This window comes from Acanthisitta chloris, unplaced genomic scaffold, assembly GCF_000695815.1.
Source record: "Acanthisitta chloris isolate BGI_N310 unplaced genomic scaffold, ASM69581v1 scaffold11606, whole genome shotgun sequence".
Taxonomy (NCBI): domain Eukaryota; kingdom Metazoa; phylum Chordata; class Aves; order Passeriformes; family Acanthisittidae; genus Acanthisitta; species Acanthisitta chloris.
Window position 1 is genome coordinate 1 of NW_008677630.1, and position 16882 is coordinate 16882.

The 16882-nt window shown below is 35.4% G+C and overlaps 1 protein-coding gene across 1 annotated transcript; it reads left to right on the plus strand.

Annotated features, from left to right (window-relative positions):
* Nucleotides 1–746: 746 nt before the first annotated feature.
* LOC103804004 lies at nucleotides 747–16205 on the plus strand (the record flags this gene model as incomplete). The annotated part of the gene is made up of 9 exons (XM_009076590.1): nucleotides 747–813; nucleotides 2140–2204; nucleotides 3212–3239; nucleotides 9674–9735; nucleotides 10875–10967; nucleotides 11698–11758; nucleotides 12660–14152; nucleotides 14717–14777; nucleotides 16081–16205. Coding segments are annotated over 9 exons (2055 nt in total), but the record flags the coding sequence as incomplete, so codon positions are not given.
* Nucleotides 16206–16882: the final 677 nt, after the last annotated feature.

Below are 16882 nucleotides of genomic sequence, written 5' to 3' on the forward strand. Positions count from 1 at the left end.
CCGGTTTGTGCTGATTCCTGTGCCGCGGCAGGAGTGAGCTGCAGAGGAGAAAGCTGCTCGAACGCAGCCACAAACCTCAAACCTGGCGTGGCCAGTGAGCGACTCAAGTCCGAGTTGTCTTGATAGTGGGCTTAACCCCAGTTAGCTGGCGTTAGGTGAACTGAGCAGAGTGACTCTCTCCTTGCTTTTGTTTGGAAGAGGTGGGAATGTTACACCTGCGTCCAGAGACGCGTGTGTTTATTCAGGGATATAAGCTTTCCTCCTCAGGAGCACGTTTTGTGCTTATGTGTGAGTGCTAAGTCTGGCTCTAAAACATTTTTCTCATTTAGTTTTAGCTTGGATAGTTGTGCATGATATGAGCTGTGTGTCATGTTGTAGGAGCTGCTTTCAGTTACTACGGAGGAGGAGTTTCAGAGGGAGCTCTGTAAGAGAGGAGCTTAACCCCTTTTGGAAACTCTGAAGCCCTGTGTTGTCACTGGCTGGTTTATGCTTTGATATTGCCTTACATACATGCTTAAAACTCGTGTTTCCTCTAAGAATTAACGTTTCCCGATTGCTTTATTATATTTATTTATTTATATTATGTTTATTATTATTATTCTTATATTGCTTTAGCCAATAAAACAGCATAAGGATAACTTGATGTTTTGGACAAAACAAAATTGTCCTAAAAATATACTTAGAATACGTGTTTTTAACATTGCTTTAATGATTTATTCTAATGTTTAATGGTTCTTTTTATTTAGTATAATCAGCCCTTCGAAGATGATTTTCTTGTTTCCATGAAAACTCTGACTTACAGTACACATGAAGGTAAGAACTTCTTAAAGCTTCAATATTTGCATGTTGTGTATTTAGACTTAGTAAAGCGTGCAGCTGCTGGCACCTGTGGAACATTTAAGTGCAACAGACACTGAATTTTGTTCACTTAGATATGACATTTCATACATAAACTTTAATGCATACATGTAATGCCTGGAGAGTTTATTTCTATGTGCTGTTTTAGTCCATTGCATGCTCCATTTTAGACAAAAGAGTTATTAGCAAACTTTATGATAAAAGTGGTTAATGCTTGAATGACTTGGAAGAAGAAGAATCAAAATGAAGAAGACTGAGAGGAAGCAAAGGAATGGAGGTACTAGCAGGAATTGCTAACCATGAATGGATTGTGTAGTTTTGTCTTCATTTATTTATCCCCAATACTGCTCTGATAAACTTCTGTTATGCCAAGCATCAGGGACTAGGACATCAGGAGTAGGTAGTCTTTGTGACTTTTCATTGAATGCTCCCATGGGGTTGTCATAAATCTATACCATGTTGGGCCATGTCGTGTTTATCCAGTGTTTCATTGTAATGGTTGATCCATTATAGAGCTATAATGGTTATGGAGAACTTATTGGGGAAAAAACCACCCTGTTGGTCTAATATACATTGCCCAGGGTTTTAGTGGGACTTGTGACTTAGTATGTTGGTGGCTTTCCTGGGAAGGGAAATGTTCTGCCAAGTTTTTAATATCACTGAAATGAGGATTATGATACATACATTGCCATGTCAGTTCTTGTAAAGCAGAACTTACTGGACATACACATGGAGTACTAACACTTTGCATCAACTGGAAAGCTTGCATTTTGTATACAGTGTCCATTGAGAGAGAGAGGAAACATGCATACAGCACTGTGATGGGCACCTTTGGATTTGTAAAGGCCTGGCTATTCAGTTTGGAATAAATAGGGATCTCAGTCCTGTAAAGCCTTAATTATGGCATTAACTAACCTCAGATTCCATGTAGTCTGTGTGCATTAAATAAAATCTAAAAAGTAAAAGTATTTGGGGTTTTTTTTTTCCCCTCTTTGTAACATCTGGGGCTGTAATGCTCTTTGTATTTTAACTCAGCATTGTCAGGCTCAGCATGTGATTTTGTTTTTCCTTGCTTGACTTCCCAGTAAAATTGAAATTGCAATATTCTCTTGGTTTGTTTTTCTCTAAGTTTTTATTTGAGCTGGAGGCTGTTCAGATTTGATAATGTTTTGTTACTATCTAAAATGTTCTTCCTAAATATTTGTGTCTTAGAGGGCTATTCAGTACAGATGGTGTTATAAGAGAAGCTGTGTTTATATTGATATTTCTTATTATTTCTAGGACCAAAAAAATGGGAGAATGTGTCAACCAAGTGTCTTAAAAAATGGAGGAAGGAAATGCTTCAGGTATTTAATAACGTAGTCCTACTATGCAGTCAAATATAGCAACATTACTTTTTATTTATGATTTCTATATACAGGATTACATTCAAGTCTTGCTGTGCCATATAATATTTTTAGGAGATGAATCAATGATGTCAATACCTGCTTTAAAATAGGGTTTTGGGATACTTTGGCTAGGATTGTCAGATGTGATAGACTAAAATAAATGACCATTTATCAGTGGTTAGGATGACTAGTAAACAAGGAAAAAACTTTTTTCATTGCTGTCTGATGGGAATGTGTACTTTGGATCTCATCAGCATGTTGTCATTGAAGTTAATGCATTTAATCAGTTTATCTTGGTTCAAGTAATCAGCTTTTCAGTTCCAAAGAGTTTCTTGGTTTCATTTTTAGAGTCTTATTTTTAATTTTTTTTCCACCTGTAAAATAATGCTAAAGTAGTGAAAGTATCTTTGCAGTCTCACCACTCACTGTGTCAGGCTAAAGCCATTCCTGTTGTGAGGATAAGCTGTATAGTGTGACTTGATAGTTAACAGAGAAACTGTTCTGAACCCCAGAGTGTGAAGGGATAAGGAATGAAATTTGGTCCTGAGGAACAAGAGTGGATTTAATCAAGATAAAAAAGGGCTGCATTTATGATTCCATTTGCTTTCCACTCCTGGCAATATCTTATGTATAATCTACTAAGCATTGCTGCACAACTTTACTGTCTATATCTGTTAAGGGCTGTAAGAGAAATCCTCTGGCTTAGGATCTTGTGTGGGCCAAGGTAGCTATGTCTTATGCTCTTGTAGTGATTTCAGCAGCAATGGTATGAGAAGTGAATGATCAGGTAAGTTTTACTATCTATTTGTGGCTCTTCTGGTCAGGCCATAGAAAACGAGAGAAATTGAATAATTAATTAGGAAGTGTCTGGATTTGGTATATATACAAGAGTAAATAAAGGCAATGGTTAAAATAATTTTGCTATTCTAAGATTCTGACTTTTTTTTTCCTATTCCTAATTACAGCGTAATAGAGGAAGTCAAAGGGACGCAGGTAAAGTGTTTTTAAAAAAGTACTATCCATTATCTTATCCAAAGAGTCTTGACTTAATAGAGAACATTCTGAGTTTGTGATAAACTTTAGGGTGCTTATTAGTTTTTGTGTGGGAAGCCTTCCAATAAACCAACAATATTTACGTTCATAAGGATTGAGAAATGTAAGTTAAAATGTTTAAGGTGAGTAAATACATTACAATTGATGTTGCTGTCATCACAAGTGGATTAAAATAATCCCTCTTTATTAGTGAATCACAGATTTTTGTTGTATTTGTCAGTTTTGTCAGATGTTCTTTGAATCTAGAAATTCCAGCCCTGACTTCTGTGGATGCACAGGTGGAGAAATGTCAATGTTGTTAGCAATTTAACAATAACTAGATAAGTGGGTATATTAAAAAGTATATATTGAAAGAATGTCATGAAGTTGCCTGATGAGTGATCAAAAATTCAGCGGATTATTCTGTATACTGAATGAATCAGGCTGCCTGCAGGAAAAGTATAGTTACTTCATTAGAGATCAAGTATCATGATGGAAGTCAAACAAGACTGCACACCAAAGTGTAATTATACCAAGTAGAGGGGTGTGTGACATCTGAACACTTTCTCTATTCTGAAAAGGAGCTGTATATTCCAATAAAATACATGTTTTTACTGGGGTAAATGATGGGAGGAAATGTTGAGGTGTAGTACAAGGAAGGTATGTTAGGCTTTATTTTCTTAAGGTTTTGAGGTGGGTTTTTGGTATTGCTTATTTTATGACAGTCGTCTGAGAAACTTTTATACTGAATACCAGAGGACTAAACATGGCCCAGTGCCTCTCTCCCTCTACAACCCTACCAAAAAATTTGTCCATACAGTGTTCAGGTACAGACTTTGAATTATCGTGTGAAATTTAGATGTAGATCTAGGAAATAAGGGTGTGGCACAAAAAGATTCAGATGGTCCAGATCTTTAATTGCCCCATCCAGGTGATGCAGCTGAGTAGTGCAAAAAGTAATTGACTCTAATCTTCAGTAAAACTCAGAAAGTAAGTCAGTAATTTTTTTTCCAAAGATACAGTGTTTGAAGTCTTTTAGAAGAAATACTTTGCTAATCTGTGTGTTTTTGCATAGGGTCTGAATGCCTTAGAAGTTCTTAAATAAGAAATTTACATGGGATTTCTTAAATGCTATGTTGTCTTAACCTAATTAATTTTAAATTTAGTGTGCGGCATTACAAATGAGGTAGAGAAGCAGAAAAATTGATAATATATATTTTTCCAACTTTTAATGTAACTCAAGAAAAGTCTTTATTTTAATATGCTTTAAGCTATCCTTGAGAAGAAATACTTAACTAAGTATTGAAGATGGTGAAGAGCTATAGTGTTAACACCTTTTGATATAAGAAAAAAATCTTCACAGATTAATATTTATACATTAGTATTTATATGTGCTCTGAAAGAATCTCATAATTTTGATCAGTTTACAAAAACCCCATCTTGCACTGCTTTTTGGTTTTTTTTAATTTAATTTGAAACACAATGAGTACATTAGTAAACATTTGAACTGGCCAATTGTGTTTGGTGCTTCCCTTTAAAAAAAAAAAAAAAAAAAAAAAAAACAAAACAAAAACCCAACAGCAACAAAAAACCCACAGGCCAAAAGCCCCCAACCAAACATGAAACACTCTAACCCCATTCTGCCTGTGGATTTTTAAAGCTAATGCACAAATTTTACCTATTCATGTTTTATTCTTTTAGGTGGGCCTAATAAGTTTTTTCAATTAAGATATATCAAGTTCTGTGCTATTAAGTGTGAACATGAGACAGTCTTTTTAAGACCCTAATATATATCAGTGATCCTTTCGCTTTGGAATATGCAGTGTTATTTTTTCCAGCTCACAGTTCTGAATTTTGCTAGAATCAAGTTTTAATATCTGAATAGAATCGACAGTACCCCCATGAAGTTTTACCGATTAAAATGACAATCCTTTGAGTGGTGAGTTGTTATTTTTTATATATGGCAGCTGTCAATAAAGGAGGATCGGGTATGTTAAATTTCAGCTTCCAAGAGCAGCAATATTCCTGTCACATATTAGCCACTGAAAATTACTTCTTTCCTTGAGAAATAATTTTTGAAACAAAACACCCTCTGTGTCGTTTAATAGATCTTGGTCAGTAAGGAATTTCAGTTGGACAATACCATGATATTCTCCTTTCCTATGTTCCCAATCCTTATATGCTTGGAAAATGCTTTACTCAGCTTCTGAAAAAATGCAGTTCTAAAGGAAGCATTACTGGAGATTTTTGCAAAATAGTGAACATGAATTTCCAGAGAAGGTTACAAGCTGAAGCCAGAGCCTTCTAGTTAGAGAATATGCTTCATGAACTTTATATGACATAGTTGTTTTATAGCCCAGTTTCCTACTGGCTGGCAAAGGGTGCTTAGAATAGTTATCAATGGTGTGTGTCCAAACTGGAGGGAAATATGAGGGATTTTTTTCTGGTGCAATTCTGTGCAAATTATTAGTTTATACTTAAGTAGATAGCAGAAGAGGGGATTCCAGTTAGGCATGATCACTGGGACAGGTGGTCTCACAAACTGGGGCAAAAAACTCAAGTTAAACTTTGTGTGATTTCATGCAGAGAAGTTCAAAGTAATACTTATTCAGGAATAATTAAATGCAGGAAGAGAGAGTTTTGAAGGCTGGTTGATCCAACCAAGAATATCACCATGCTGAGAAAATAGTGCATGCTGTACTACAAGATATGCACAGGTGCCTAGGATGTAAACCACACAAAACGGGTTTTCTGCACTGCTTAACAGCAGTTAAACCTGGTGGACTACTTTGTGTTTGATAGCAATGTGACTAGCTGAAGTGGGACAGAAAAATGACTAGAGCCACTGGTGGTAGGACATAAATGGAGGCAAAAATAAAATAAAATAATTTTTAAAAAAACAAAACCCAACCAAACAAGAGAGGATAAATATTATAAAAGCTTTTCAAATGTAAACATAAAGAAGTCCTGAAACACCATTCTTGAAGATGAAGTTGCTCTTAAGGATGGGTCAGGCTTCTCCTAGAGGTACATTAGTTACAGTTGTTCCTGCCTTAAAAAGGAAGAAGCAACATATGACATCTTTACGTTCCTTTTTCATGTGGTTTAAGTCTTTGGAAAACTGGAAATCTTTGTGTGTTTTTGTGGCACTATTAAATAATATGAAGTGTTTATAGAGGTAAATTAATACCTATGTGCCTCAGTTAGGTATAAGTTTCTCACCACATAACCAAAAATTAAATGGCTTGTGATATTTGCCATCAGTTTATCTGGAAGGAGAAATGCAGAGGAAAAAAAAAGCAAGGATAACAAATGCTGCATGAAACTGGAACTTGTTTAATGACAATCTTGAGTAGGATAAACATATCTGCTAAAGCACCTGTATTATTTCTGTTATTTAAGTCTGAGTCTATCATGTGCATCCAGACACGTTAAGTCCCACTAGAGCTTTAGTACCATCAGAGTTGTATGTTCAGAGATACAGATCTTTTCTTGGGGGAAAGGTTAAATTTCTGTATTTTATGCAGGATTAACAATAGATTTAGGCATTGAATTTTATATGAACATCATAATCATATACACTGTATACTGATTTGAGAGGCTGTAGCTAGTTATAGACATGGTTTTTCAGATCTCACAAAGCAGTGGTTAGAATATAACTTTATTTAGCAATACCAAAACTTTTCAGTTTGAGTATTTTTAGTGGCAACAGTATCTAGCTTGAAATTGTGAAATAACTTTATGTGGAAATCATATTTATTTAATCATATCTACCTCTCTGTCTAATGTTTAGCTTTTTTTATATCCACCTGAGTTGTGACGGTTGAAGAAGAACAAAGTATAGATTGAAATGTTAAAACAGGAGATCTTGGCTAAATTAGACAGATATTCCAGGCCTTATTTTTTCTGCTTCTTATGAAATAAATGGGAAGGGGGTAAAAAAAGAACAACCCACAGAGATTGTAGGTGGGTCTGTCTGTGCAGGAAGACAGCAGTTTTAGAAGGTCCCCTTGCCAGAAATCATTAAAAGGTGCAATAAAGGTTTGGGTCGCTATCCTCAGGCTTCAGGAGTAGTCTTTCTCTTATCCTTTTCAACATATGCCAAGGAAAATGCACTAAAAGTTTGCACTTCAAGTGATGCCACCTGATAATGGGGTACATCTTATTTTCTGTGGTGCTTCAGGGATTAAGAAGAAAGTAATATGGTAGATGTACATCTAATGTGGTAGATGAACATCTTTGATCCCAATTAGTCTGCTGTAATTGACTAGATGTTGTTCTGGCACTTGTTCTCTGTTTGTTAAATGCTGGTGTTAAATATTTTTGAAAATAAGTAAGGGTATATACAAATGAAGAATTAATGACTTCAGATGCAAGATTGATCTGTGACATATCGAATTGTAATAGAATTATTTTTTCCTCCCATTCATGCTAAGAAGTAGAAAGCCAATGCACCAGTGATTTTGAAGATGGGCATTCAAGAGCGCATGAGGTATGGGCACCATGTTGCATCCATCTGCTTTTACAGAGTGCTCCAGGCCAGGCTGGATGAGGCTTTGAGCTCCCTGGTCTATTGAAAGGTGTCCCTGGCCATCGCATGGGGGTTGGTGCTAATGATCTCTAAGGTCCATTTCAACCCAAACCATTCTATGATTCTGTGAAAGCCTCTTTGGTAAAATGCATTTATCTAGCCAAAAGCTAAGAAATTAAGCATGGGCAGGTGGTCCTGTACTGTGGTATCAGCCACAGGTTTCAGCTGAATTCTACTTTTCAGTTTATTTAAAGGAGAGAGCACAGCTAGATACAGGCTTTTAACCATCAAATGTCTCTTTATTTAGGCAATATGTGTCTAACTCTTTAAATTATTATTTGTAAAATCTCTGTAGTCCAGAATAGCTTCTTTTGACTCCTTATCTTTAGGGAGAAAACATGTAGCATTTGAAGTGATGTGGGCCATCTCACTGTTCACTCACAATAGATGGTAGTTAGAATTGTTGCATTTTATTGATGCCATTTTAACCCACAATAAACTAATTTTATGATTGAACTGGACAGAATAGATGTAGACTTACAATAGTGGAAACTCTGTGGAATATGATGTCAGATGTAGATTGTAAGATTTTATGCAACTATCAAGACTCCTTCAAAAATAAGTGAAAAACCTATTTGAAATAGGTATAGACTTTTTTGCAGTAAAAATTAAGAATTGTTTGAAGTGGGCAGTTAAGAAACTTTCCTTATATGTTGGAACACTGAGAAAATCCCTAGTACATGCTGATAAAGATTTGGTGTTTTGAGTTCATCCGTCAACTGTTTTTTGCTCTTGTTGTATAATAGCTATATTTTGCATTATTGGTCTGAGTATAGAAGAGCTAGGAAGAAAATTGTTTTCCCCATTGAGTACTGAGATGGAATATAGCTTGTGCTACCAGGTATTAAAATTCCTTTCATTTGCTTCTAAGGAATCTCCTAAAAACTCTTCTATGGATGCATCTGATACAGGTGGGGGTTTTAATTTACTGTTTAGCTACCTCTTTTAAAAAACTTTGTAAAAAATATTGCAAGTAACTTTTTCATCGCTTTCTAATATAGTATATAGATTTTCATTCTGGTTTTAGTAATTTCAGAATAGTACGACGAGGCACTGATGTGGTAGGTATCATAACCAAGACTTCTTTCACTCATTGTTTTCCTTTTCAGGGTTATTGTTCTCTCCTTTTTCCCTCCCTGTGGCTAACACAGGGAAATTCAGAAAACAGGGCTTGCAATGCAGGCACGTGTTTTATGTTCATGGAAGGCTGACTTTAGCTAATGATGAATTGGAAGGTCTGGCTACATCTAGCAGAAAATGTTTTGTTGCATTTCATTCACAAAAATATCTATAGAATACCTAAAAATGAGTTAAAAGATTTGGACTTGCTTTTTCATATTCTCAAGTCTGTCTTATTTCTCAGTTTCGTCAGGTCTAAGGCTGTCTTGATGCTAAGAAACTAATAAAAGGAAGTGTGGTAGAAGGTCCTTGCTATCTTTGTTGAGATATTTAGGAATGTAGTGGGAATTAGGCATTAATGAGCAGTGAATCTTGCAGAAAATATTTGACTTGCTGTGAAAGTATTTTACTTTCTGAAATGTTTAACATAAATCTTGAAGACTTGGTTGCTAACAAATTATCTTCACTCTTTGTTCCCCTCAAGTCATTTATGAACCTATAAACTATTCTTTTTGATAGGACTTGAAATGGAAATATAAGACATCCAAAAAGCTTTAGTGTTGAAAACCATTTTCTAAAATGAAACCAGTGTAGTCAATAAGTTAAAGAGTGTGTGTTTAAAAATATTTCTGTTTTGGTTTTGAATTCAACTATATTTAATTTAATATTTATCTTCAAATTGTAGAGGAATCAAGGGATGTCGATGTAGTTTCAGTAAGAAGAAAATTTGAAGGCATTGACCTGCAGGTAAAAATCTCTGGTGTCTAATGTAATGGAATAATTTTGTGTTGAATAGAAATGAGTAATTATTTGAATAGCTTACACATGCCTGGTGAATTGATGCAGTTAGCAGAAGACTCTATGTAGTCAGAATCTTAATGCACATTTTTAGTAAGTATAACAAATGAGAGGTTCAATAAATAATGTCATGAAGACCAATATGAAGTAATATTATTGTCTTGGTAGTATTAGTATGCCACAGAAAGCCATACAATGGATTGCATCAACAAGCAACCCTGAGAGAGGCTATTGTAGGTAAGAAAAAGAATAACCAGATGAATCGTAAAGTGAAAACCTTTATAAAGATCTGATTCTTCACCTGAGAGCCTGATATAAACAGGTAACTTTTTTTTAAAGCAAATCTGAAATAATGGCTGCTATAACAAAAGCAGACCTGGAGTCTTCTGCTGGTGCTTCCCAAACTGGTCACTGCATATCAGGCCTACCCAGAGTGTTCATGTTGATGAGGAAAATTGTAACACAGGCTTTGTGTGTGCAGCTGTTCTAATGCTGTGTTCTGCTTGCCAAATGCCATTACCAAAAATATAATTTACTTTCCTTACTTGTTTGCCATAGTGCTAGTGCCATGTCTTTGACAACAGCATATACAAACTGCTTCAGAAAGCAAGAGTTTCACCAATGAATTGTGATTTATCACAAAATGCTCTTAGATTTTAAATAGAGGTGTGTTACAGGGCAGACCTTATTTTGTATATGAATTTTCATGGGCTATTAAGAAGATAGGTAAAGATTTGCAGCCATAATTACCAGTGCTTTGTAACCTCACTTTTTCCTTTTTTTTCTCCTTTTTTTTTTTTTTAACTTGGGTGTTTTGTTTGTTTATTTTTATCAGTGAGCCTTCTGAGGCAGTGTGTGTTTCTCCCTGAATCAATAAACTAGTTAGCTATCTCTCTTCATATATCTTCACATACAGTTGCTTTTGGCTTTTTTTGGTAGCATAAAATATATGCATTAAAAATAAGTTTATGCTTGTTGGATATCCTCATCCTAATAATGCTGGTTTGCAACAAATGTTATACATCTGGGTTTGTCAGTGCCAATAATTCCTGTGTGTTTTAATAATTATTTTTTTATCTTCCTATAAGAATGTAGGTACTGAAAAATTTGGAGAGTGCACAAAAGTTCGAGTGGATGTGATAGTACAAGATGATGCTAGAAGAATTCCCAAATGGATTTTGGTAACACATTTCTCCTATTCTAAGTTATTAGCTAATTAGATTAAAATAAGAACTCTCTAACTGGGTAGCACAATGAATTCTAATACAACTTCTCTGTGGTCCCATCATTGTTCCTCTCCTGCTTGCTGTCTGTGTAAATATCACAGTGTCTCAGGTTTCTGACAGCAGTAATTTGCAAGAAACAGAGCAGTTGATTTAGAAAAAGTTACTTCTTTTTACTTTGTTCTTTGAACACTGGTGTGAGAGTTGGTCTTCAGCAAGTTTTCTGAAAAATCTAAATTTAATGTTTGTAGAGAAAAGAAATTGGTTTTGCTTTTGGGTGTGAGGTTTTGGAGGTGAAGTGTTGTGTTACATGGTAGAGCTTCTGTTTCCTACTGGAGTTGCCAGAGATATATAGATTATCCAGGTGTATATATGTCCATGGATAAATTCTTGTATTTGGGAAAGGGATTAATATAAGATGCATTATGTATAAGTAAAATAATAAGTTGTAAAACAATGATAAATAGCTTCCCAAGGTTTAACTGGTAACTCTTAAAAATTCTTACTGAAGTCTCGGACTACATTTTTTCCACTTCATCTGAACTTGACTAAGCCCCTTAGGACCATAACTGTGCAGAACCTAGTGTAGTAAGGAGAGAGTAGGAGGAATTACAAGTAAGGTTTTGATGTTACCTTTAACATGCAGAAAAATCAGAATATTAGATTGTCTTTCTTTTCTTTGTTTCAGGTCGCACCTCCAGGTTTGTGGCAAAGTCTTCATTTGGCTTCACCAGTGCAAGAACTGATTAGTGCAACTGCATCTTTTGGATGTTGGTTAAATACATTAGTTAGAAAATGGGATTTTACTAAAGTTTATTAGAAAAAAATTAATTTCTTGTAAATACAGAGGCATTGTTTATCCAACAGGAAAGTTCAATAAGCTGGATTTTGAAGGGAGGTTTGATAGGATTTTGCTTAAGGCAAAATATATTTGGAAAACAGAAAATTAATAACTATTATACCTAAAACCAGCTTTTCTTAAATAGCTCCAGGAAAAAAAAAAATCATAGTTGCAAAATTCAGCAGCATTTAGCTCAATGAAATAAAAGTATAATTATTTAATTCTGCTTATTTTAAGCTCAGGGAATGTAATGGAATGGCTTTGAGTCTGCTGTTAACTGGTACTCAGAGTGGTACTTTGCTAGCAAACTTTGTTTATAAGCTTTCCAGACCTGATGCAAACGTAAGAGAGAGATTTTGGTGTCAATATTTCAAGCCTAATAACTACAAAAGGGATTACCTTTGTCATGGTTTGTGGTAAGCAAAGCTGCACTGGTACTAGCCAAGGACAAAGCTTTCAGGTAACATGGAAATAGAGTAACAAAAGGTGTTGAATAATGCTGTTCCTCCTGATCAGAAATCACAAAAGACAAGGAAGTCTTCTACGAGGAAATTTTTTTATATCCATATATTATGCTACTTTAAAATAGATTGGGGTTTTTTTCCCATCACATTTTACTTCTGTCTTCTGCAGTCCGTTAATTCCATACGGTCAGGAAAAGCTTAATGAAATATGCTATTGCAGTAAGACTGTACAATATGCAGTTGTTTCTAAGTTATATACTACATAGCTGGAAGTGCCCTGATAGGTTTGGAATTTTTTCGTCCTTCTGCTTTTGTTTTGTGATTAATTTCAGTTTTTTTGAACAGGTAATCGAGCCACTGTTTGCAGAAACAAAATGTTGTCAAATGAATGTTCTTCATCCCGATCTCTACAGTTAAAATATTCTGGTGTTCCCAGTTCATCACATAAAATAACCATACCCAGACATAAACCCTCTCCAGAGCTGAAGAAAACTTGCAGTATCCTCACAGAATACCAGTCTGCAGATGAGGAATGCTCCTGGAGCAATATAACGATTGCAGACTTATATCCAGCGATGGTTGAGACACTTGGAAGGCTCATGGTAAAGGAGTATCAGAGAAGAGAGTTAAAATGCATGTTTGGGCACTTAAGGTCCAAGAGATGGCATTATGGAAGACCCAAGTTCAATATGACTGTATACAAAATAGGAAAGTTCAGACATTATAAACCAAAGAAAGCACTAGTCAGCATATGCAGCAGTGGAGTTGCAGACAAGCAGAATCCGACTTTGGGAAATGAAAGTGGAGAAGTTTGTTGTGGCAGTTGTCTCATTAATAAGTCATCCAGTCTAGTACCTTATACTGATACAAGTGAAATCATAGTGGACTGCTCTGACTCAAGTTTAGAACACAAATTGGTATCTGGAAAAGGCAAACAAGTCTCCAAACAGACTGTTTTTCCTAATGATGCAACTAGAATGGGAGAGAGATTTCTAGTTGAAGGTGAGTTACAGACTACTGCCTCACTGAAGAATTTGGAATGCACAGGAAGTGAAAAATTGGCTTGCCAGTCTTCAGAATACCGTCGTAGAATATCTGTTGCCTCTTCAGAGTCAACAGCGCTTCATCTTGGGAAAAATAAGCCTCAGAAAACTGGCTTTTCTTCTGGTGATACCTCAGAGTTGTGTTCCTCTGCTTACAGTTCTTGTGGCAGTAGTAACACTCACCAACTTAGCACAAGCTCTTCTTTTGCAAGAACATCGAATTCTTCACCCATGAAGCCTGAAAAAATAATTCCTGCAAGACAAATTTCCTCCCAGCCTAGGCACTCACTTTCCTCACTGTTTGTGGAATGGAATCCTTCAGAGGTGCCCCAGAAATACAAAGATGATTTTGACAAACTCTACCATGAACTCTGTTGCAAAGAAATCCAAAAGCCTCTGACATGGACAGAACCTTCTCCAAACTCAAAGAACCTTGAAGAGAAAGGAAGATTAGTGAACTGTAATTTAAATGATTCTGTGAGGTCAAGTGCACAGATTGACAGAGATTTTGACAGGCTCTATGAGAAATTGTGTAGTGAGGCTGCTCCAAAACTTCCTAGTTTTCAGAGGAAATGTGAAGGAACACAGATGTCTGAAACTGTAAATGCTCTTGTTAACTCACCTGTTCAAATGCCATTTACATTTCCCAGAGTTAAAAGACTAGAAAGTTTTCCAAGTGATCATCTTTGTTCACCAGTAAAGCGGCTGAAACATACACCAGAAAGTTATTTTTCTTCAGCAAAATGTCAACAGATCTCTCACCACTGCTTTGAAGATCACAGCTGTCAGTGTCAGGTACTTAAGGACATTGTTAAAAAAAAAAATACATATATAAAAATTGTGTACTCTTAGATATTTGGTGAAAGGCTTAAAAATGGATTAGAGCTGCAAGCTGTTTGAACTGGTGATAACATACTTCTGGTGCTGTTTGGCCAGAAGAGGTATTTTACAGATTTGGGGTTTTGGGGATATTTATTTGTTAAAATATAAGCTGTATGATGTCTCCTAGATCATGCGAGGAAGCTCACTATATTTAATAAGCTTGAAAGTGATTTTTAAAATGCTCAGTGAAATTTTTTGTTCCATTTCAATAGATAATTTCACCAGTAATTGAGGTCATTATTTGAGCTTACTTTAATTAAGGTGCTGTCCTTCTGAAATGATGACAGTTTATTACTTTTATAGGTAGACCAAGTGAGGCAAACAAATTAAGCTTTACTGAGTTTTACAGGAATCATCAAATTTCTTGTTTTAAATATTAAATCAGACTCTTTCCAGGTTCACAGTCATTTCTTCTGAGACAAGCTGTGAAATAATAGGTTTTCTCATCCATGCTATCTGTTGACACTTTATTTTCAGGACTCTGGATTTCATGCTGCTTCAGGTGAATGTCTTGGTATTCCTGGTACTTCCCTGCAAGGTTAGTTTCAGAGACTTTATGAATTTATTACTTAAGTAATTACCAGCACTTCTTCACATAGTAACTCTACAGATCTCAACAGATCACTGTCTAGGTGGCAGCAGTTCTTCCTGAGTAATAATTGTGTATGCTTAAGTGTTTCTTTAAGTAAGGAATCTATACAGAAAAGGGTTTCCTGAATCACATGTTAACAATTATTTAAGAAGCCTTTTTTTTAGATTAGCTAGGACTATTCCTACTAAAGTGTTGCTTATTATCTGCTTGTTTTCTCTCCTCCTGTTTTGTATTTTACTTAAAGCTCACTATTACTTTCTATATCTAAATGTTCAGTAGGAAATGCATAGTTTGTTAATCCTACACTGGAATAATCAAGTGCTTTTGGTTTCTTCATATTTACAAAAACTTGGAGTTGTTCATGGCTACTGCCACTTTCTTAGGTCAGTTAGATTGTTAATCTGGATAAAGACTTTTGCCAATTCAGGGTAGAAGAATTTTATTATTTAAAAACTACATTAGTTTAAGATTTTTAAATGCTAATGTTTTGATTTCCTTTCTAAAATCTGATTTTGGTAAAAGTATGAAAGTAACATAATCTAAATATTTTCTGGAAAGTAAAATTACCAATATTTACTTTCCATATTTTATTTTTATTAATCTTGTTATCAGATAACTAACACATAAAGAACTATATAGAAGGTGACTTGAAATACTGTCAACTGGTATACAAGTAGAAAATGGCAGAAGAAATAGACTTGTTTGCATGGTTTCTGCCTTGTTGCATTTTCATTACTGATTAATTGTAAAGAATTTGATTATTTGTGGTTGATTTATCCCATCTGTCTTACTTTGCTTTCCTCAAATTTTAACTCGTATTTTATGCATTACATTTTTTTCCTAATATTGAGCAGTTTCTTCTCCCTTTTTCTAATGGTGATAAATTAGCATTTTGAAGAAATTTAAATATGTTCAGTGTATAAAATGTATTCGAGATGAAGTTTTGTCAGAACCTTTTGCATATGAATATATTCATAAAGAAATTTTCTCATTGATGTATGCTAATGAAGTATTCCCAGTGTCTTAATATGCTGATATTTTAATAACATACTGTAGTGTTCATGCTACTTAGCATTGGTCTTGCCTTTTTCATACTACTGGTTTTCATCACCAGGGTCTGGGATCGCTTGTCCTAGGGCAGTGGACAACTGTAGCTCTCCCAGAAATGCACAGAATGGTCACCGAAGGTAAGAGCCTCTTGAAAACAAATTTCTAAATAATTATTTGCTGCTCTACATCCATATTAAAGGTATGGAGGTTACATACATGCTTCTAGAAAATCAGTATGGGAGAGCCCAAGCTAATCAAACCTGCAGACCTGAGGCAAGTGCCTGTGGACAAAACCAGCCAGACTCCAGCATGGATGGCTGGTGAGCACAAGTCAGTAAGATGGTTACTGTACTCCTTATTTGGTGTTCATTACGGAGGCATTTATTATTTTAGATAGACTATAGAATTGTTTTGGTTTTGGATGTGTTTGAACAAACAAGTCCTCTCAGATCCTTAGGCTGTGGAGAGTGCAGTATATTGCCACTTAGAGGTCTTTCAGAAGTTAGCCTCAGTGCAGTTGGGCATGGTTACCTGCAGTTTGGCTCTGTGTAAACCAGAAGTGAGATCCTCTCCTCCTGCTGTTCCCACTAGTGGCAGTGTATTTAGATCTCTGGAAAGAGAACACTCCTTCCAGCTCCCTGAACACTGGCCTACTACATCTGTTTTTCTTAGAAAACCTGTAGCTTTTAAAGGACTATCAAGCTTCAGATCCCTTGGATTTTTAATTACAAACGCTTAATAGTCAACAGGATATAAAAACCATTAAAAGTTCTCTAAACAGTTTCTCAGTTTATTTTCCAAAATATTTTTGATGTGCTTTTTTGCCAAAAAAGTCTAATTTGGCACCACAAGATATGCTGGCTTCCCAAACTCAAGCAAGAAATATTTTCACTATGCTTGAGATGAGCATACAGCTGATACCAAAATTTTCTGGCGATGTTTGAATTGAACTTCAAAGGAAGGCTGAAAGCATTTTGTAAACTACCTGTATGGAGAACTTA